This window comes from Gekko japonicus, unplaced genomic scaffold (genome assembly GCF_001447785.1).
Source record: "Gekko japonicus isolate JY-2015 unplaced genomic scaffold, Gekko_japonicus_V1.1 scaffold37, whole genome shotgun sequence".
In the NCBI taxonomy this organism is placed as follows: domain Eukaryota; kingdom Metazoa; phylum Chordata; class Lepidosauria; order Squamata; family Gekkonidae; genus Gekko; species Gekko japonicus.
The window spans coordinates 3,621,072-3,644,102 of NW_015171503.1; the positions used below are offsets into that span (position 1 = coordinate 3,621,072).

Here is a 23,031-nt window from a genome sequence, read left to right on the forward strand (position 1 = left end):
CGGCTGGCTGTGGCTGGCAGCGGCAGCTGCAACGGCCGCAGAGGGGGGGGTCAAAACGTTCCCCCGCCTCCCTGAGCCCTGGGGTGATGGCCTTGGACACCGAGGGGCAAATTCCACCTCTTTGGTGTGATGTCCGAGCGGCGTTGCTGCTGGGACATCACATGTGAGAGGTCATTCCGGCACTCCCAGCTCTCGATAGGGGCTCTTTAAAAAGTTGGGTTGGCTTTGGCTGCTGGAAGGGGGGGGGCAAAACGTTCCCCTGTCACCCTGGGTGTTGGCCTTGGACTCCTAGGGGCAGATTCCACCTCTCGCGTGTGATGTCCGAGCAGGAGAGATCATTCCGGCTCTCCCAGCTCACATAGGGCCGCGGAGGGCCCCCCCGAAAGTTCTCCCTCCTCCCTGAGCCCCGGGGTGGTGGCCTTGGACTCCTAGGGGCAAATTCCACCTCTCGCGTGTGATGTCCGAGCAGGAGAGATCATTCCGGCTCTCCCAGCTCACACAGGGCCGCGGAGGCCCCCCCCCCGAAAGTTCTCCCTCCTCCCTGAGCCCCGGGGTGGTGGCCTTGGACTCCTAGGGGCAAATTCCACCTCTCGCGTGTGATGTCCGAGGGAGGCGGGGAACGTCCAAGGCGGCTTGAGGTTTTTTTGTCTCTTCGTGCATCACCGGATGAAGCGACGCACGAAGACGCTTTTCTGCCCTGGTAAGTCTCTCTTAGATACCACCAGACTCTTTTTTTGAAGCCGACGACTCTAAAGGGATTCTGAAGCCTCTATGACTGCGTGCCGGGCTGCAGGGCTACTCCAGCACAAGGGATTTGGGTAGCTCAGCAACCCCAAACAGGTTTACTCAGAGGTAAATCCCATCCAGTGGGGTCGTCTCGTGCGCATGTGTGGGGCGGAGGGGGAAGGAGGACACCGGGGGGGCCTGGAGTAGGGAGGGTGGGAAACGGCCTTAAACTGCGCGCCTCGCCCAGGCTTAACGGCGAGAGAAGGGACGCTGCCCTATTGAGCAGTCGCGGAGTCGCGCTCAGAGGCCATCGGTGTGGGCGACGCTGTCCCTTTAAGGGTCCACTGTTTATGTCATTTTCCTCGTGAGCCCCGCCCGGAAGGCGGCGGGGGGGCTGTGGGCGGGGGCGGAGAGAGAGAGGGGGGCGAGTGGGCGCAACTGGCGCCTGCGCGGAACGGCTTCGCTCCTTCGCCCGTCCAGTCTTTCTGCTCAGCCGTTCTTCTCCCTCGCCCCCCCCCTCACTCCGGGCCGAGGCGAGAGACCCGAGAGGGGCTCCGGCGAGGACGGGAAGGGAGCGGGGCGGCTGCGTCGCCGCGGACCTTGCAGAGGGAGGCCCGGCTCCCTTGGCCATGGGCTCCTGAGGGCCTCTCGCTCCGCCCCGTCCCTCGAGTGACGGAGCGGTCCGTGCCGGGCGAGGGGGAACGGGGGGAGCGGCGACCCTGCCAGCGTCGGTCCGGCTGGCCCTGGCGGTGCCGCGTGGCGGTAAGGAGGGAAGGGAGGGGATGCAAACAGCGCCTGTGCGCGCACAGTGTGGAGCCTTGCCCAAGGATGCCAGCTGAGGATGCTGGGTGGGGGCACCCGCAGGGGACGATGGAGGAACAGGCTGGCATTCGGGGGAGAGGGGTGATTGGCCACGAAGGGCAGCTCCTCCGCGCGCACTCAGTGCCATCTTTGCCCGGTTGGCAGTGCCGTAAAGGCCTTTGACGGAGTGGTGAGTGGTGCTCCATAATACCCTGGGGGAGTGTATGTTCAACAACTGGGTGAAAGCGATCAGTGGAGGCTGGAGGCATGTTTGTGTGCTGATGATCGGCATGGCCTCCCCCTGAAGGCAAACACGCCCCCCCCCCCGCGAAAATGTGCGTCTTGGCTGTACCACATGGCGTTGCTTACAGATGTGGTGCAAAATGGATCAGCCTGAATTCATTTATTTACTTCCTTATAAGTTTTTACAAACCATGTTTTGATTTGGATGTATTTATGGTGACTTGATAATCGTCAAGTATATGTGGATAATCCTGGGTGCTGAGCTGAGGTAGTGCGTTAAGAGGCCAAATAAGGATAATCTGGTGGGGTGCTGAATATGGGTGTTGTGGTGCAGAGTGGGTGATGGTAGCCTTGGATATGTGCACATAGTTGTGAGACGTGTCACATTTATGTGCCAGATGTGCCAAATGATGGTACCAAAAGGTGGGACCTTTATCCAAATATAGTAATAAGGGGCACTTGTGCTACAGCTTCCTGCCACAAGTGGAATTGAACCTAGCAAGAGACATGGTAAATGGAATAGTGTACAGCATTTACCATAAATTTGTGGATTATGGTAAATGTTGTCTTGAATGGCATAGTATAGGCCATTATGTTTTGGTTATGAATGTGCCTTTAGGTGCAATACTTGTGAGGTGATGCGAGGCTACTAGCTCTAAATGGAGTACTGTGCTGAATCACACTTGTTTGAATCATGCTTGTTTCAACTTTAGTGAAGCATTTGATGTTGGAATTAAAGCTTTTTGATATTGATCAAAGGTGGTATTGAGATTTCAAGTGGGTAGCAAGACGCTCTTGATGCTCTAAGCCTTTTGTTGAACTCTTTCTCCTCCCAGAGAAATACTAACAGTAGTAGACAGACTACTTATCAAGTTTCATGAATCCAAGTTAAATTATACCACGTTACCTGACTGTATTTCTTTCTCTTGTTTCTATTTGTCAGAATTGTCTAGAATTACTAGTTGGAGGCCATTTCAAATAGATGAGCAGTGTTCCCTCTAAGCTGAGTTAGTGTGAGCTAGCTCACAGTTTTTTAGCCTCTGGCTCACACATTTTTGTCTTAGCTCAGGAAGGATGACTCCAGAGTAACCTAATTTATGCAGTAGCCAAATTGCTTGCTCACAACTTTGATGCCAGTTGCTCACAAAGTAGAATTTTTGCTCACAGGACTCCACAGCTTAGAGGGAACATTGTAGATGAGAACTTGTTAAATGTAATTTGTCCATATATCACAAAACAAATGCTCTTAGAGACATATATGCATTATTTTTTTCTAGTTGACACTGTCATGTTGACTTCAAAGGTTACCCTGAGAGCCAGTGCACATCTGTTGTTTTGAACTGGAGCTATCAGTTGGGAATGGCATGCGTACATTTAAATGACTGTGTGTTCCTTCATAGTATACATGAAAGCAGCATTCAGGAATTGTTTCTGCATCTATTGCTGGGGAGGGGAAGAATTATTTAACTGCATGTGACCATCTTCAGTTGTTGGTGCCATATGTATATTTTACAGTTTATGTTGAGTACTCTTGGCACCCAAGTTCAAAATGTAGCATATCAATTGGCAGTGTGTATTATGTACAAAGTATGAAGTAAGCTTTATGGAGAGTATACGGAAGTGATAACTCTTTTAACTATGATTCTTATCATTCATTGTCATGGTATGTTTGAACTTCTGTTATTAAAAACAAATACAGAAAGGTTTTAATATTTCCTATGTGAAGTTCATGCAAAATCTTATTCTGTGTCGTACAATGAGAGAAAATGGGTGGAACAACTTTACTAAAGGAGTAAACAGAAGAAATGAAAAGTAATACTTGTACATTTCTTATTCTATAAATCCTGGGAGCAAAACTTAATTGGCAGTCATAGCAGCTTCTTAAAATTGCTGCCAACTGTGATCCTGGATGCTGTAGAAAAGGCCTAGAAAACAATGATGAGTGGTTTACAGACTTAAGTCAGAGCCATATTTTTCTTGCTTTGATTTAATTCATTCCAACCCCCCCCCCCAATTGGTTAAGTTCACTCTTCTGCTAGCATTCTTTAAATGCAATCCTATGCAGAGTTTGAAATAAATGTGCTTCAATCAGAGTAGCTCTGCACAGGACTTTGCTCTTAGAACTATAAGTGATGGAAGATCAGCCTTCTGCTAAGACAATCAATCTGTCAGAGCCCCAGGGGTGTCTTTAAAACGTGATCTGTAACCAATCACTGCAGTAAAGTGGGATAAATAACGCCTTTAGCTAAAATAGCTGTAAAAGATGATGGACATTGAAATAATATCTAGCAAACTATTTCCAGAGAGAGAGAGAAGGGTGATCTCTCGAGGCAGCGTGCTCTTGTAGCTACATGGTCACTTTTATCAAGAGATGTCAGTTTTAATGCATGATATTCCAGGATGCTAGTATGTGGTGTGGCTCAACTGGAATATTCTAAACCATATATATAAAAGTACAAATATTTATTAAGGTGTACACATGTTAAAACTTTCCTGATTAAAAATTACTTTGTCTAAAATCAGACTATAAAAGCTTATCCAGTATACATACATATGATAGGTAAATACTTTACAACTGAAGACCAAATGCGTTTTGGCCCCTAAGGGCCTTCCTCAGTTGTCACTATTATCTATATATTCTAGACACACATTCAAAGACCTGTTACAGAGTTTTAGTACACCTATAATTAAACCGGATGTTGTTTCCTTGTATCCTTATAATTGGACTCCTGGTGTTAGTGATGGGTCATAGGTATAGCCATATCACCGCCACAACTTATTTTGGTAACAGTGATTTTGTAGGTCTGAATGTGTGTCCCTCCATCAAGGTGATATAGCCTACCTCTTGGGTTTTTGTTTAATGTACTGAAAAGTACAGGATTACATCTCACCCCTGGACTGGCTTGAGGGGCTTAATACCTGTACAAGGTCTTTGAATGTGTGTCTAGAATATATTGCTACAATTGCTGCACGCAATTTGCCAGCAAATTTGGAAAACGCAACAGTGGCCACAGGATTGGAAAAGGTCAGTATACATTCCAATCCCAAAGAAGGGCAGTGCCAAGGAATGCTCAAACTATCGCACAATTGCACTCATATCACACGCTAGCAAGGTCATGCTCAAGATCCTACAAGCTAGGCTTCAACAGTACGTGGATAGAGAACTGCCAGAAGTACAAGCTGGGTTTAGAAGAGGTAGAGGAACGAGAGATCAAATTGCCAACATTCGCTGGATTATGGAGAAAGCAAGAGAGTACCAGAAAAACATCTACTTCTGCTTCATTGACTATGCTAAAGCTTTTGACTGTGTGGATCACAACAAACTATGGCAGGTCCTTAAAGAGATGGGAGTACCAGACCACCTCACATGTCTCTTGAGAAACCTGTATAAGGGCCAAGAAGCGACAGTTAGAACCGGATATGGAACAACTGATTGGTTCAGCATAGGAAAAGGAGTACGACAAGGATGTATTGTCGCCTTGCTTATTTAAGATATATATGCAGAGTACATCATGCGAAATGCTGGCCTGGATGAATCACAAGCGGGAATTAAGATTGCTGGGGAAAAGATCAACAACCTCAGATATGCAGACGATACCACTCTGATGGCAGAAAGTGAAGAGGACCTAAAGAGCCTCCTGCTCAGACTAAAAGAGGAGAGTGCAAAAGTGGGCTTGAAGCTCAACATCAAAAAAACTAAGATCATGGCATCCGGCCCCATCACTCCTTGGCAAATAGAAGGGGAAGTCGTGGAAGTAGTGACAGACTTCACGTTCCTGGGATCCCAGATCACCGCAGACTGTGACAGCAGTCATGAAATTAAAAGACGCCTGCTCCTTGGGAGGAAAGCGATGGTGAACCTAAACAGCATGATAAAAAGTAGAGACATCACCCTGCCAACAAAAGTCCGCATGGTCAAAGCAATGGTATTCCCAGTAGTCATGTATGGCTGCGAGAGTTGGACTATAAGGAAGGCCGAGCGCCGAAGAATAGATTCTTTTGAACTATGGTGCTGGAGGAGAGTCTTGAGAGTCCCTTGGACTGCAAGAAGAACAAATCAGTCAATCCTAAAAGAAATCAACCCTGACTGTTCCCTGGAAGGCCAGATAATGAAACTGAAGCTCAAATACTTTGGCCACCAAATGAGAAGGGAGCACTCACTGGAGAAGACCCTGATGCTGGGAAAGATTGAAGGTCAAAGAAGACGGGGACGGCAAAGGATGAGATGGTTAGACAGTGTCATCGATGCAACGAACATGAAGTTGAGCAAACTTCAGAGGACGGCGGAAGACTGGAAGCCCTGGCGGGAGCTGGTCCATGGGGTCGCAAAGAGTCGGACTCGACTGTGCGACTGAACAACAACAACTAGAATATATAGATAATAGTGACCACTGAGGAAGGCCCTTAGGGGCCGAAACACGTTTGGTCTTCAGTTGTAAAGTATTTACCCATCATATGTATGTATAGTGGATAAGCTTTTATAGTCTGATCTTAGACAAAGTAATTTTAATCAGGAAAGTTTTAACATGTGTACACCTTAATAAATATTTGTACTTTTATGTATATGGTTTAGCTTAGCCCTTTTTGGTTCGTAGTCATATCCTGGGTTGAGTTCCCCCCCTCCCCCCCAGTTTTTGTCAACTGGAATATTGTATATATTTGCATCCCCATTTTTGGTACTAGCCTAACAGGGTGTTCACTGAGGTTTAGTTTTGTTTGTTTCAGTGCAAACAGTGACGGAAAAGCAAGGGATCAGCTTGTGTCCAGGGAGCAGGCACATAAACCAGAGCATGTAGTGCAGTCTGGTGATCATTTTAATAATCCCTGCGGGACACAATTTACAGGAAGTAGAAGGGGGAGGAGAGATGAAATAACATGTTTCACCTGCAGCCCTGTATGCGCTTTAAACAGTACTGTAGCCACTATTGGATTATGGTCACCTTTTTAGCTTCTGCTCTCAATGAGTAGTGAATGGTTTGTGATGGTACAGTCATAACGAAACTGCTGCATTTGTGATAGGCATTAGGTGTCTGTCTGATTCCCATCTGATGGGATGGCAGCAGTTCTGTCTCTTGGGAGGCACTGTGTTTGCATGGCTCTTCCCGTTATTGATTCCTCTATCTTATCTAAGGAAGGTGCTCATTAATTTTCAAAAGTGGGACATGTATGTAGCTGATTCATACATTATAGAGTACACAGGTTATTATGGACTATCAGAACAGTATCTATTGTCTATGCATCAGGATCAAGCGAGGTCTGTGGTAAAACAAAGGATTCTAGATGTTGAAAGACAACACGATCTGAATAGACTGAAAAGTGATATAATTGTTTTGAACACCCTAAATAGGCCTTTATCGATGCCTTATGTTAACAGTTTAGAGAATCCCAATTATAGGAGGGCTTTCACTCTGCTAAGATATGATGTGCTGCCTACAGCAGTACTGGAAGGCAAATATAAAAATACTAGGCGCAAGGCCCGTTGTGGGAAGAGAGGCAGCGAGCCCTAGAGAGAGGCCGCCGGAGGGCCCCCCCACGCACTGGCAAAAGAGAGTGGGGCGGCTCCCCAGTGGCCAGGCTTGTGCCTCCCCCCACCGCGTGCATGTGGTGGCGGGGCAAGCCAGCCAGCCTCGTCCCTCCTCTGTCGGCGCGCTGGAGGAGGAGGAGGCTGCTGAAGGCGGCAAGCCTTGCCTGTCCACGGCACCGCGCGCCGGTGGCGGCGGCCCAAGCCGGGCGGGCTGGCTTCTTCCCCACCCTCCCGCCTGCTCACCCGCTTGAGGGCCTGGCATGCCACCCCAAATCCCTTTTATAGTAAGGATAAGAATGCTTTTGCCCATGTGGGGATGGGAGTGTGGAGACATTAAGCCATGTAATTTTTGACTGTAAAATCTATAAACAGATTTGGGAGACATTGGTAGTACCAGTAATTTCTAGTTTCCCAGGGAAAGATCAAAAAAGTCTCCTCAAGAAAATGCTCTCACTGATAGAAACAGAGATGTCACCTTCAGAATTGCTAAGTATGGTTGGCTGGCAATTAAGCTGAGGAAAATATGGATAAGTCATGCTAGTTGATATTTTAGAGATGGTTTTATAAGTAATTTAAGTTATGTCACTTAACATTTTAGGTTATTACTGGTTTGTTTATTTATGTATTTTACAAATGTTTTATGTTTGGGGTTTTACTTCTTTTACTGTCTACTGATCAATGACTGTAATAAATTTACTTACTTACTAGAGTACACAGGTTAGTCCTGGAGTACCCACCCTGTGATCTGTGTAAATGTAACAGTTGCACATGAGTTGCCAGTTCTTCTCAGTTCCCAAGCGTGGTGTGCCCAATTTGGATTGCAAAAAAAAGGGGGGGGGGTGGATGCGCCCTCTAAGTTGTGTTGTGAGCAAAAATTCTACTTTGTGAGCTACTGGCATTAAAGTTGTGAGCAAGCGATTTGGCTACTGCATACATTAGTTTGCTCTGGCGCCCTCCTTCCTGAGCTAGACAAAAATGTGTGAGCCAGAGGCTAAAAAACTGTGAGCTAGCTCACACTAACTCAGCTTAGAGGGAACACTGCACGCATCCTGACCTGAAATGGCGTGTGTGTGTGTGTGTGTGGGGTATCTGGCATGATGAGGAAACTCATGAGCGTACACCTGGGTTTTTCCATTGGGCCAAATAGCACACCCCTCAGACCACTGCGTGCTGGGGAGATGTCACAGGGTACGGGGGAGACTGAAGACTCTTTCTTCACTTGCACCACAGTCATGATCTGAATTGGGCCTCACATGCACGGGAATTGAGGTCAGCCCATGACTCTTGGGTAACTCTTATGCCCAGATCTAACCAGTGTCCTGCTTAATGTGTAAATCAGATTTTATTACCAGTCTGCCTAAGCCTGTAGTATTTTAGGAGCATTGTATGTTATAAGTTCCTTTTAAAACAGGCCCTTACTGTTTTATGATGTTTATTGTATTTATTTATAGTCTGCCTTTCTCACTGAGACACTGGTTTACCCATTGTAAACTGATGCAGTCAATGGGATGAAACATCTGATAGGCAGTGTAATAGGAATAGGATTAGAGAATTTTGAAACAAAGCATAAAGTCTCATGATATGTTAAACTACGCAGAAAACGTGGTTTGCCTTTACAATGAGTCAACGGTGTTGTCATGTACACATTTTATGTTATTCAGTTATATAACATTGGTATCTTAGGAAATCCATAGTTGGCAATTATTTTAATGTGTTTGTCAAAATGGGGCATTTGTAACACCTGTAGGGTCACTGGATTGTTCAGTGTACTTCAGGATCACAGATTACACATCCTGATGGATTTACTGTGATGGTGCTCTGTGTTGGACTGCATTCTATTTAGAAAATCTAAGTGGCCTAAAATATGGTTACAAGGATAACTCAAGCCTGATGTTCACAACACCAGTTTTGGCCCGGTTACACCGGTTGCTAGTTTATGTTTTGGCCCCATTCACAGTGCTGGTGTCATTTTGTAAAACCCTACATGTCGTAGGACGGAGAGTACCTGAGGGATCACCTGCACTCATATGACCCTGCTTGTGTTTTGAAATCTGTTGGTGGTGCCCTTCTCTGCTTGCCTGCAATAACAGAATTAAGGTTTCTGAGGAAGGGCCTTTTTGGTTCTCTCCCCAGGAGGTTCATCTGCCCCCCCCCTCACTCTTGGCCTTCTAAAAATCTGTTAGAAATTGAATTGATAGATTTCCTTTCCCTGATTCTGTTGCTTCTTTAATCATCACAATTTGTATTACTGAGTGCTGGTTTTGTCTTCTCCCTGATTTTGCACCCCTTGCAGTTTTATTGTTTGCTACTGTTTTAGCGTTGATTTTATTTACAAAATGTTGCTGTCATTTTTGATGTGACATTTTTTACCTTCATTGCTTTAGATTTGTGGTTTATGTATCACATTTATAAACTTTTAATAAGTACGTAAGCTGCTTTGAGTGCTATTTTATTCATAGAAAGGTGGGGAAATAAATTATATGAATATATGTGTATGAAAAGGAATAACTGTCCTGTTGCTATTGGATGTGAACTGTGTTCTGCATGGTCCTAAATTTAGGTGGGTAGCCATGTTGATTTGATGCAGCAGGACAAAGTTTGAGTCCAGTGGCACCTTTAAGACCTACAAAGTTTTATTCAAGGTATAAGCTTTCATGTGCAAGCACACTTCTTCAGACAATCTGAAACAAAATTTCTTCAAGCCTTACATACAGGAAGATGGGGGTGGGGTGGAAGCGTGCCACTCTGGTCCAATCTCAGCTTCACTTATCCATCTTAACTCCGACTGGTCCTTCTTGACTCTTCCACCACCCCCATCTTCCTGTATGCAGGGCTTGAAGAAATTCTGTTTCACTGTATCTGAGGAAGTGTGCGTGCCAGTGTTCCCTCTAAGCTGAGTTACTGTGAGTTAGCTCACAGTTTTTTAGCCTCTGGCTCACACATTTTTGTCTTAGTTCAGGAAGGATGGCTCCAGAGCAAACTAATTTATGTAGTAGCCAAATCACTCGCTCACAGCTTGAATGTCAGTCACTCACAAAGTAGAATTTTTGCTCACAAGACTCCACAGCTTAGAGGGAGCATTCGCCCACGAAAGCTTACATCTTAAATAAAATTTTGTTGGTCTTAAAGGTGCCACTGGACTCAAACTTTGTTCTGGTCCTAAATTTGTTCAAGGAGGAGCATGAAAGAGGAACAGATCTGAATGAAAAGAGGGTACAGAGGAAGCATCTCTCTCTTTGCTGCAGAGGTCCATGTTTGGAAGCAGGAGACAGGAAGCAAATACTTCTGCATTTCTACCTCGCATTAACTTGATGTTTTCTGGTTCACTCAGCAAGCTCTGGGGAAGATGATCAAAGTGCTTCAAAGGGGAACTAGTGGAAATTGGTGAGGGGTGTTTCTGCACTAACTGTAGGTGGCACATCACTGTCCCTTGGAGCACTAAGGCTGTAAGAAACCTGTTATCTCTACATTCCATTTAGACCTACAGGTGCATGTACATGATGCAAATGATCATCCAGTAATATATTAGTATAACTGAGTTAGACTTCAGGGTGTCACAGATCTCTTTACTGTGTTTAGCTTCACTAAATGAACATGGTTGTCCTCTGTAATCTGTGAAATTTGAGAGCTGATGAAGTCCCTGTTTCAAATATTTTCTCTGCCACAAATCCAGTCTGTTTGTCTCAGCAAGAAATCAGATTTCAGATTACGGAACAAGGTTAGGGTACAAAAGGAGTTGTGCCTACTCCCCTGTTGTATCTGCATAGCTGGAAAAATGAAACTTTGTTTTCAGCTTTCTGTTCCCATGATTGGATTCGAATAAGTCCTCCAAACTTAAAGCATACACCCGCCCACCCACACAAACCTTAGCTTGTGATCTTCTGTGTACTTCTTTTTATTTGGGTAGCAATGACAGTAAGGTCATGGGTACAGAATCTGATTCTGGAAGCAGACACATCCTACTGCCAAAGAATTTGATCCTGTTCTCAAAGGAAGCAATGGATCAGCTCTATTTCCATTTGTTTCCTGCCTCCCTCCCCCCAAAAAAGGACTAACTGTGGTATGCAGACCTATTATAATGAGAATCACCCTACCAAAACAAAGAAATGGCAGAAATTAATAGAGCAGAAAAATGCTCCCTTGGAGAATGAAAGAAAGAAAGCAGTTCATGGTAAGAGGGCTTCATTTCCAGTCTCAGGTCTGACTTGAAGTGTAGTACAGATGGGCAACGGAATTGATTGCCTTGATGTAGACTATAGAGCAAAGGGAAGAACAGGCCAAAGATGGAATGGTGCAGGTGCAGGCAGCCTCAGGGATGAGAGGAAAGGGCTGTGAAATATTGGTAAGGAGAGAAGTTTATTGCCTTGTTGAGGAATAAATTGAGAAACTTAAATTTGGGCAATAGTTGCATGTCTAAATCATGCAGATCTTGTCAATGTGCATTTAATTAAAGTTTGTAATTACTTAGAAGTTGAGCATTTACCAGACAAAACGGTTGTTGATACTCCTTTCCTTTCATCGTTTACAGCAAAGAGCCTTTTGTTCTGACAGGGTTTTTTTTTTTTAAAGCCTGAGTGGCATTTTCTGTCTTTTGTTGCACTGAGTGCGTTGCCAGCTGTTTGGATGAGATATGATGAATGGGCAAAAATCTCATGAGCGTTCAGACTATTCACTCCCCCGCAGCACGATTACACGAGCTTTGTTTGGATGATAGTTTGTTATGCAGATAGTTGAATTATGTCATTTAATGAGCAGACTGGTCCATGTGGGTGGACAAAATTGTAATATGCAATCCAGAAGTGATTCTGGGTGTGATTCCAGAAGAGGTGGGGAGCACCTGGTAACAGTAAGGCTCATGATATCAACTACTCTTTTGTTCTGCGATCAAAGGGGCTGCAGCCTCACCATCTTCATTATGGGGCTGCTGTTTCATGCGTCATGATGTCATGGCGCAATAACAGTCTGTAGTCTGTCAATGGAAGGCAGGAAATGTGTGTGTGTGTGTGTGTGTGTGTGAACTTGATGTGTGAGTTGTTTCCTACTTTCTCACCCCCCCCCCCGAACAAAAACATAGAACAGAAATTGTTGATGCAGATTGTAAACTGTTTCTTTCAGGTTGTTCAGTTCTTTTAGGCTCGGGCACCACCTTTTAGCTCATACACAAAATACTGAATCCACAAGTTTCCTATGTTATGCTTATCTGTACCCTCTTTCCCAAGAGGTTGTGGAATTGCTTTACATGAATTTCAAAAAAATAAGTTCCAGGCAAAACTTTCAGAAACACACTCCGCTGCATTCCAGAATTGTTTCCTTCTTGTAATCAGAATGCAACTGGAGAGCAGACAAGGGTCCCGTAACTGGTTCAAAGGGTTCTTTAAGTACATGGTATGGGATCTGGTATAGGCAGCTACTGTAGAGAATGGAGGAGTGTAGTTGTTCTTTTTGTCATAGCTACCTATGGCTGCGGTCACACGGAACAGAAGCCACACAAGTGAGACGGAAAACAGGCGGAGTTTCCGGGTGCGATCTCACCAGCACATCTGGGAAGCGTAGCACTCCCGTGGCTCAACCGAGGCTTCCAGCCGAAACTGTGTGGCAAAAAACTAGTACCTTGGAGGTACTAGTTTCCAGAAACTGCGGGGCAAGGGCGGGCGTCTGATCGCGTTTCCGGTGGCATCCGGCGCCCGCCCATGTCCCCTTGCAAATAAGGTGTGTTTTTTTGTCCAAGTCTCTGTGGATGTGCACACGCACCCAACGGAGCATGCGCATTTGTTGTGTACACACACAAAAAAAACAGTTTGCCGCGGCGTGCGCTTCTTCGTTGCGCGCCGGCTTGTCCTGTGATCAGCACCTCTCCCTTGCCATGGAACCTCCACGGTACCTCCACAGAACCTCCACGGGAGGTCTGATCGCGTAACAGCGCAGTAGTTTGCCCCAGGGCAAACAGCCACGCTTCTCCCCCGCAGTTTCCTGCCCGTGTGACCGGGGCCTATATTAGGTAAATTCCTTTTCTTGCTGATGTCTCTATTTGATCCTTTCCTTCTGCCTTGTTCTGGGCTTGAGACTTTCACCTGTATTTAAAAAAACAACCAAATACGAAATACCAAAAAACAAAATGATATCATGAGGTACCTAGAATCAGTGTAGGAATTATGGGCAGAATCTGGCCAATCAGAGGAAAGTCAGGAGTTCAAAAAGAATTGGCAGGGTGTTCCATGTTAGGGAGAAGGTGAATGGATTTCCCAGTGCCTGCCAAATACCTGCTTGGCTTACTACTACAGCTTTTTTTGTTTGTTTTTTACCATCAGGTCACAGCCAGTTCATGGCAACTCATGTTGTTTTCGAGGCAATAGACTTTCAGAGATGGTTTGCCATTTCCTGCCTCTGCATAGCAACATTTCATATTTCGTGGCGGCAAAACCGGGAAAACTTTCCAGGGCATAAATTTCATGAGTCAAACACATTTTGTCAGATACAAATGAAAAGGAAGACCCATCAGTCATTATGTTTAGGTCAGAAGGTGGCAGGGGGTGTTACAAAGAAGGGCCAGTGGGTCAACATGCAGAATTATAGTTTAAATGTAATCAGCTTGGTTAGAGATAGGAGATATATACAAAGGTGTGAAATGCAAAAAATTAATATCTGTAATGGGTAAGAATCTATGTCCCTGTTTAACCCTGGAAGGGTCCATTGTCTTGAACTTGTTAATGAATTCTAGTTCAGAAAAAAATTCTAATTCAGCAATCTCACATTGTAATTTCCCCTTGCAGCTTCACTGTTGGAGAATTGCCACTGTTAGGTCAGCAATCAAATGTCCTGGAAGACTGAAAGGCTCTCCTGCTGGTTTCAAAGTATTGTGATTTTTTTAATGTCAGATTTATGTACACATATTTTTGGCATATATAACATTGGAATATGAGCAAGTGAATGAACCTGAGGTGGTATGGCTGGTGTTGTTAGGTCTTGTGACTGTGTTGTTAGAATGTATGGGGACAAAATTGCCATTTTAGTTTATTGCATGTATTGCTCTCATAGTATCCATAATGAACCTGCTTCATGATTTTGCACTTTCACATTGCATTGTGACTTTTTTCTGTATAGCTGTATATAGCTTTTGGCTATATGTAGTTGTTTTGTAGCTTTGTGTATAACCTTTTGGGAAGATTGGTTATAGACTGGTTTTAAGTAAAATGTGAGAAGAGTACAGTTTTGCAGCTGCCAGTAAACTTCAGCCTCCACAAATGCAGTTTGATGGAAATGTGAAATCAAAAAGTGTAGTCATGGTTTTTTCCCTAATATTTTGCCCAGGAGATTATGCTGGACATCATTGCTTGTCTTCAGTGGAAGTGTCCTTTTATAAAGCTGCATTATTTTTTAAATATATATCCTGCTTTCCTTTGTACAAAGTCAAATCAAAAATACTGCACTAAAAACAGTTCAAAAAGCACACTTTGAAAAGGATGACCTTTGTTCTGTACCATAAAATATCTCTTTTAAATAAACATACCTCCCGCATCTGTCTAAAAGAGAACAAGGCAACATGAAGCTGCTTTAGGTCCCCACTGAGGACAAAGAGTATAAATGTAAATAAATAAGAGATGCTTTGGAGGGAAGAACATTTTGAATTGTGAGGGTGGAGGAAGTCCAGCCTTGCCTTCCTCTGCAGAATGAGGGATGAGCAAGGTCCTCAACAAGCCAATGCTGGGAAGGGGGAGTGCAGGGACAACCCCGTGAAGGATGAAGTTGGAAGCCACCCCTTGAACTGAGTGTAGAAGTATGCAGATAGTGCAGTTGCATGAACACAGGCTGCCTTTCCTTGGCCATTTACTAATTAGCTGAGTAAATGAGGTGTTTGGTTTAACTTGATCATTCGTTACTGCTTTTATAATTTTTTCCTGTTTGTAACCTGATAGCTTTAAATGTTGAGGTCCAAAGGAAGTCTGGTACATATGTTTAGGACACAATTTCAAGTACCAGCTTGACTCTCATATTCTTTTCCAAATGAGTAAGGAAACACAGAATACAATGCAGTATCTGCTCTGAAGTTGGAAGTTGCAATAGAAGATGTCTTGCACATTCAGGATACAATTGTAAATTCTGTGTGTGTTTGTTTAGAAAATCTGTAAGGGCCTGTCGAGAGACCTGCCCAAGATAGCCCACGAAATAAAACTATACAATAAAATCCTAACAACAACTCAGACATTAATAACAGTCCCGTGCATAAAACAATTAGCAGCCTAAATTGGTCTTCATAAAAAAGTTGACAGGTAGAAGCAGACCATAAAAAGAATCAACAAGATGTTAAAACCTGCACTGTCTCCCCTTCACCTGTTTTCAGGAGGGCTAGGTATGTGTGAGGCCTCTTCACACTGTGCTTTGTTGGTTTTTAAATTGGGCTGTGCTTCTTCTTCTTCTTCCTCTTCTTCCTCTTCTTCCTCTTCGTCTTCTTCTTCCTTTTCTTCCTCTTCTTCCTCTTCTTCCTCCTCTTCCTCTTCTTCCTCTTCCTCTTTCTCTTCTTCTTCTTCGCCAGGACTAGAGGGCCAGCAGCGCTGCTTGTCCAGTGACTGACTCCCACACGAATCCCAAGGAACAAGCAAAGAATTGCTTAATTTCAGTTGTTCCTCTGTGGACAGCACCCAAAAGTCTTGATAGAAAGCTTCCTTTAGGCATCTCAGCGATTTGCTGTTAATTCCCATAGTCTTGTCTCTTCACTGTGAGTGAGCTGCTGAGGGTGCATAATAAGGGAAGGACTGATTTCACTGGATTAAAGAGCCCTTTGTGTGCCTGAAAATTAGGGAAAAGGAAGGTGGCTGAGGTGACTAATTTGTGTTTGGGAGGAGGGAGACAGTGCTTAGGATCAGGGACTGTGCAGGAGTTGATAGAAAACTTTTGTGGGCCACACATAAGATCTCGGCCTGAAGTTACTTGTCCCTATGGTATGTGATCCTACACTCTGGCAACACCTGAAGTTTTCAGTCTGTTTTCAAAGGCATGCCTACGTTTTGTATTACTTGAATTTATGAATAAATGAATAAATGGTGGCATGAATACATATTCCTAGTAAAATGTGAAGATTTTCCCAGCTGCAGCCAGCTCTTTTCTTTTTCTGTCCACTAGGTCAAGTTTTGGACTAAGCCTCTCTGTCCCTCCGAGGGGACAAATGTTGTCAGGAGCTACTACTCATCAACAGGTAGTTGCATACCCAGCTTTGCTACTAACTTGGAAAAATACGGAAACCATTTTTTCAGTGATATGTTATTCCACCATTGGACATTTCTTGTCAAAGTAGAATCTATTGTTTTCTTTGGTTGCCGTAAAACACAGAGTAGAAAACATGACTTGAAAACTACAGCTTGTGTTCTGACAATGTAGAGGAAAAATGAGTACTTGTGAATAACAGAGAAGTCATGCGGCAATATTCAGCCTGCATTCACCAGAGGGCAGTATGTGTCTCGTGTGTTGTCTTTAGCCTCATCTAATTACACACCTGCCGTTTAAAGTATTCTCCTTTTCTTTCTGCCCCCTCCCCCATCTTTGTTGTTTCTGTTGTCTTCCATTCCTCTCAAGTCTTGGCTGGCTTGCAGGAAATTAAGAACAGGATGTTTAAGATCATGAAGTTTATAGCTTTGTGCCTGGCTAATAATACTTTGCATTTATGCAGCACTCAAAATGCTTTGTGTACATTATTTTGCTAATTCTTACAGTAGCCCTGTAAGTCTTGTTATCCTCATATTCCAGATGGGAGGGGGGCTAAGGATGAGAGACGGTGGCTTGACGTCTGTGGTAGAAGTAAGATTTGAACTTGGCATTTCCTGCTTCTCAGCTGAGTCTCTTACTGCTGGTCCCTTTATGTTTACTCAGAAACAGGACCTGTTTTTATTCATGGAGTTACTTGCACATATGTAGCCATAGCATTTTGCATTCTTGGTCACCTGTGCCAGGGCTAATGATGACAAACTAGTTGATTCTTTGTTCTTTTATTCTTCACATTATAGCCTAGCATCTGAACACACTTAACAGATCCCTGGTGTACACTGCAAAACAGCTCCTTCTTTGGGGGTGTCTGGTTCTGTAGCCTTGTGTAGCTTTAAGCCTGCTGTACATCATGGTAAAGGTAAAGGTTCCCTTGCTCGAAAGCCAGTCGAATCCGACTCTAGGGTTGCGGTGCTCATCTCCGTTTCAAAGCCGAAGAGCCAGCGCTGTCCGAAGATGTTTCCATGGTCACGTGGCCGGCATGACTAAACACCAAGGCGCACGGAATGCTGTTACCTTCCCACTGACGTGGTACCTATTTATCTACTTGCAATTTCTTGCTTTCGAACTGCTAGGTTGGCAGAACTGATATGATTAGCCTTTTTGGTGGTAGCACTCCAGAATAGCCTACCAGAGCAGGTGCCTAGATGGCCTACCCTAGTTAGGTTCTATAAATTGTGCCAGGCCACCCTGTTCCAACAAGCTTTTCCAAGATGATTGTATTTTCTCATTGTTTTTTTGGCTGTTTGTGGACAAAAAGGCCACTGGTTGCATTGCTAATTTTGCTAGTTTCTCAGTTGTTTTTCTTATCCGTCTGTTTTATTTATATTGATGAAAGTCACTTCCAGCTCAAGAAGAGTCACAGTACACTTTTTTGAAATGCAGGCAAACACACTAGAGGTGGATTGGAGCCCATCTCCTATAAGGCTGCGTTGCGAGTTAGAACAGTATTTCTCATCCTTTGGGTTGGGACCCAAAAGTAGGTTGCAAAAGCCTCTGAAAGTGGGTTGCAGGCCAGCCCTTCCTAAGAGTCACCCCCCACCGTTTCCATTGCTCTCATTTGTATTTTGGAAAACCAAGATCTGAACGTGGAAACAGTAGCTTTCATGTCATACATTACTTGGTATTTCTTCTTCACTGCCTATGCATATTGATCAAGTAAAATGTGTCCTGGTTACTAGAGTCAGTTTCATAGAATCTTAGGGGGGATTAGAGGGTGCAGTGGAGGGGGAGAGGTAGTCAGAGCCTCTATAAGCAAAGGCTGTGTGTGTTGGGACACCACTTGCTTGGGGTTCGTAATGGGGGTGGCTGTGCTGTTTGTGTGATGTTTGTTGGTTTCTCCAAAACATCTGGTTAGTCACTGTAGATAATTGAATGCTGAACTAGATGGGTGCCAAGGTCATAGTTGGCCTGGGGTGCCAAAAACCTTGGGTCAGCCTTGGATGGGTCTCCACCAGTGTTCCCTCTAAGCTGAGTTAGTGTGAGCTAGCTCACATTTTTTTAGCCTCCAGCTCACACCTTTTCATCTTAGCTCAGGAAGGATAGCTCCAGAGCAAACTAATTTATGCAGTAGCCAAATTGCTTGCTCACAATTTTAATGCCAGTAGCTCACAACGTAGAATTTCTGCTCACAAGACTTGACAGCTTAGAGGGAACATTGGTCTCCACACCAAGTAAATCTGGACTTGTGGGTCACTCACCATACCAAAAAGATTGGGAACCACTGAGTTAGATTGTGGGGACTTGAGAGCTGTGCACAGTATAAATGGGATCCTGTCTCATATTAAAAATAACTTATTTTCTTCTCAAAATAGTTTTGTTTTTCCCTAACACTTTTAAATAAGTCCACCATGGGGCAAAGACAATCTATGAAAGAATTTGCTCCAGAGAGTTGATGTTTCAATAATGAAAGTTGTTTTAAAAGGAGAGAACTCAAATAGAAATTGTTATATAACTTGAGCAGTGGCTGCTATCCCATCCATAACAATAAAAAAGATCTGTTTTGAAAGGAGTCCAGCTATTTCCCTCTCTGTGTTTCACCTTATTTGCTCTCTTACAAGGCAGGAGGAAAGCAAGTTACAGCAATCACATATAGTGTTTAAACACTGCATAAAGAAATGTTCAGTGCCCATGGTTTTTTAATTGTTAGTGCTTGTGTGTAATTCTTATAATTTACTTGGCATTTTAAATCCACAGTGTTGATATATATATTGCCTTCTCCAATAGCTCCCATTTTGTAATGAATGTTGGCTTTAACATTTGATCATAAGCTATCTACATGCTACAGCTGCTGATGTAGCCACCTTTGATAAATGTTTAAAACTTAAAACGTTTGGGGTGTGTTTCCCTTTCCCTTTGTGCTTTGTATTTGATTCCATCAGGATGCTCAGACCCAGATGAGAAACTTCAAAGAGTCAGTATTCCTAAAAAATGGGATATGCTGTACCTATAATATACGTGCTTCCTAAATGCACACATTCCTACAAAGGACCATGTGCACCATAAGAACCTTCAGTTGTTGTGTGATAGTCAAAGGTCCATAATACTGAATGGTTTTACTAGAGTTCAGATGTCTTACTAAAATCTATGATGGATACTCTTAAATCCAAAGCAAAAGGTACCAGGCTGAAATTGTAGGCTTGACACCTGAGGAATGTCTTGATGAGTGTGATATCTTCACGGAACCTACGTATACTTTGTAAGCTAATCTTCAGTCGGACCACAGACAATAGACTGGTATTGCTGCTTTGTGTCATCCTCCTTTTGTCTGTCCCACACCTATTACCCACCAACTGAATTCGGTGCCCCTGAGTTCTAGTATTATGGGAGACTGACAAAAGCTCCATCTATCTAATTTCTCCCCATGTTGATGTGTAATTCACAAGTACACAAATAACATCATGGGGTCTGAAAAATGCCTGTAAACCATTCTGGGGCCTCCATGAGAAGAGTGAATCGACTTCAGTAGGTTGTTAACTGTTAACTTTGATTTTGTTGTTGTTGATATTTTTTTAATGTTTCCCCTTCAGGTTTGAAGGACCCACGGCTCGTAGGTGACTGCGTCCACGGACATGATGATGGTAATGGCTGGAGTCATGTCGGTGCCCGAACTGGGCTCCACAGCCAGCACCCTCGCCACAGCTTCCAATTTATCTGGGATGCCTGAGGATGGCAGGCCCACTGCTGTGGAACAGCCGATATTCCTAATGACAACAGCTGCTCAGGCCATCTCAGGTTTCTTTGTGTGGACAGCTTTGCTCATCACCTGCCATCAGGTAAAATAAATAAAATGCTTTTTTAAAAATGATATCAGTAAAGATACCTTCCCTGATGTTCTGGGGTGAGGCTTCTTCGACTATGGCGAAAGTAAAGCAAGTACTTGGGTGCTGGAATAGTGCTGTGTTCTTGTTCCTGCTGGCTTTGCATTTTTGCATCTCTATCCCTGAAGGACACCTTCTCAAAAGCTAATCCTGAATCTTCAACTAGGGCATGAAGCTGTTGTGATTGTTGTTTCTGAAACCACTTGGAGTAAGTTAAAGTGGTGCCTAAGTGAGGCCCTGAGAAGAGAGAAGAGAAATTGATTAGGCAGGTTGTGCCATTCAGACTCACTGAGTCTGTCCCGCTCTGCCCTGTTGCATCCTTGGATGCTGTAATATTGTTGGAACTTGCTGCCAGAAATGGCTGTTGCATTAGGAATAGCGCAGCCCGCTTTCAGCGGAAAGCACTATCCTTGTTATGTGATGTTATTGCCTGTTGCATGTATGAGCAATTTCTGTACCCCATTTCCATGTGACAAAAATAATGCCTGGCTGATCACCCTTCCTGTTTGGCCGCCATTTGATACTGTATCTTTGAACAAACCCCTAGGTGACAGTATTGGAATGACTTTTTTACTTAAGGTGTAGTCCTGAAACCCAATGAATGAGTAATAGGTGTGGGAAGCACTTTCATTGGCAACTTGGCTGTTTTCCCACAGAGTATTTGTCTTATTATTTCCATTGCATTATTTCATAATCCATCTTGAGTCTCAGTGAGAAAGGTGGACTATCTCTCTATATAATAATTCTCTGTTGGTGGTGGCACACTGCTGAACATTCCTCACGGCGCCCACAGCCTTGGCTCCATGATCTGTCACTCAGAAGCTGTCCCTATCCACTGGCTGCATTGCCTGAGTCTCGCCTCCAACATTCTAAACTGTTTGCTGTTCCTCTCCCCCCCATAGCCAGTCAGAACACAGAGGTTATTTGCATATGTGGCCTGATTGGCCTTTGCCTCAGAGAACAGAGGTCATTTGCATATGTGGCCTCGGCCTTTGACTCTAACATTCTAAACAGTTTGCTCTTGCTGTTCTGAAGTAAAATGTGTTCTGAAGGTACCCTTAGTGCCTGTTGGGAGAAACCATTGTTGCCAATCTCCAGGTGAGGGTTGAAAATTACTCAGAATTACAACTGCTTTCCAGATGGCAGAGATCAGTTCCCCTGGAGAAAATGGTGGACTCTGTGACCTTATATCCTGCTGAGATGGCCCCTGTATGACAGCCAATGTGACGTAGCAGTCAGGGCTTCAGAGCACGGTAAAGGCTGCAGGTGAGGGGGGGTGGAAAGCTGAAGAGTGAATGGGAAATAAAGGTAGGTTGATTATTGGCTGGGGAGGAGATAGGGTTGCCAACTCAGGTTGGGAAATTCCTGGAGACTATGGCTGCCAGAAAGTTTACCCACAAATTTAGTTTCTTCTGCTTGCCATACACTTAGAGTGCCCAGATCTTTATTTTATTGGTGAGTTCATGTGAACAACATGTAAGGAAAAGCAAAGTAATGCCAAAGCTGTGGAAGATCTAGCTCCCCCCGCCCCCTTCAGTCATGTTGTTAATATCAAGAGACAATCTGGTATGCCAGGCCCAAGGCTTTTTATTCCATAATCCCAAGTAGTGATCAGTACTTCATCTTCAGAGGCATGTGAACCACCTACTTCTCTCACATTAATTCAGTTGGCTGACTGAATAATGGTGCACATTTAATTAATCGAAGCAGAAGATGATGAGCCTTGATTCATGGGGTATAATAACCTCTTGGCTTTTTCTTTCCATTTCGTAGTTCCATCTGATTCTTAAGGCAAGGAATAAGCAACTGTTGAGCAGTTAAGTTTTCTGCCCACGGTGTCTGTCCTAACGATGAACTCTCTGTACAGATGACTTCAGCAAACCTAGCTGCCCTCTGTAGAGAAAAGGACATTTTCTGTCCTCTCTTCTCTGTTCTCCTGCTCCAGCTTTTGTGGTGCAAGGCTTGTCTGCCATACTTTCATTGGGTTCACACAAGCCAAATGTATCATCCTGTTTTGTAATGCATTCTGCTAGTATCCCCATGTGATGAGTAACTCATACAAACCATACAATTGATCTACCTACGTTTAGCTCCTATGTGTTAATGAACAGATAAGTGACTGTCAGAGAAGCTAGCTAGTTGTCGAAACATCTGGCAGAGTGAGATTCAAATGAGAATTAGTCCTCTGTGAGTCAGAGTAGCATCTTCCCTGTCATTGACTCAGGCAGCAATTACAGATCTCATCAGCGTTTCTATTTCAGAGCATGTTCCCTAGAATAGCATTGGTTGCTGTTGGTGTATGGTGATAGGCTTGGATCCACTGGAAGGTTTCCATAGGTGGAAGGTGTTGGTGATTTTTGCCAATCCCCCCCCCATCTGCTGCAGACGTCCAGTTTCTCCCCTCATGCTGTTCAGGGGGATCGCCCCCCCCCCCCGGAGCAGCAGTTTGGGGGGGGGTGCTGTAGAAGGTGTGGAAATTGCACTCTGTAGATGAGGACGCTTTCCATCTGTGGAAATTTACTGGTGGATCTAAGCTGTGGCAAGCTGTTTGGATTGTGAGCAGGATTCTGACCCCACTACTTCTTAGGTGTTGTAGAATTTTTTACCACAACAAATGCTGATTGGTACTAGTTTAAATGACTTTTAAAAGGAGAACAATTCATG

The 23,031-nt window shown here is 44.2% G+C and overlaps 1 protein-coding gene across 2 annotated transcripts in view; it reads left to right on the forward strand.

Annotated features, from left to right (window-relative positions):
- The first annotated feature begins 1,233 nt into the window (after positions 1–1,233).
- The window catches only part of TMEM184B (transmembrane protein 184B), a 46,417-nt gene continuing 24,619 nt past the window's right edge, over positions 1,234–23,031 (forward strand). For both annotated transcript variants that reach the window (XM_015419192.1, XM_015419193.1), the window contains exons 1-2: positions 1,234–1,488; positions 20,077–20,322. In XM_015419192.1, the coding sequence (XP_015274678.1) occupies positions 20,119–20,322 (204 nt within the window). In that variant the 5' untranslated portion in view covers positions 1,234–1,488; positions 20,077–20,118. The remainder of the gene's footprint in view (positions 1,489–20,076; positions 20,323–23,031) is intronic.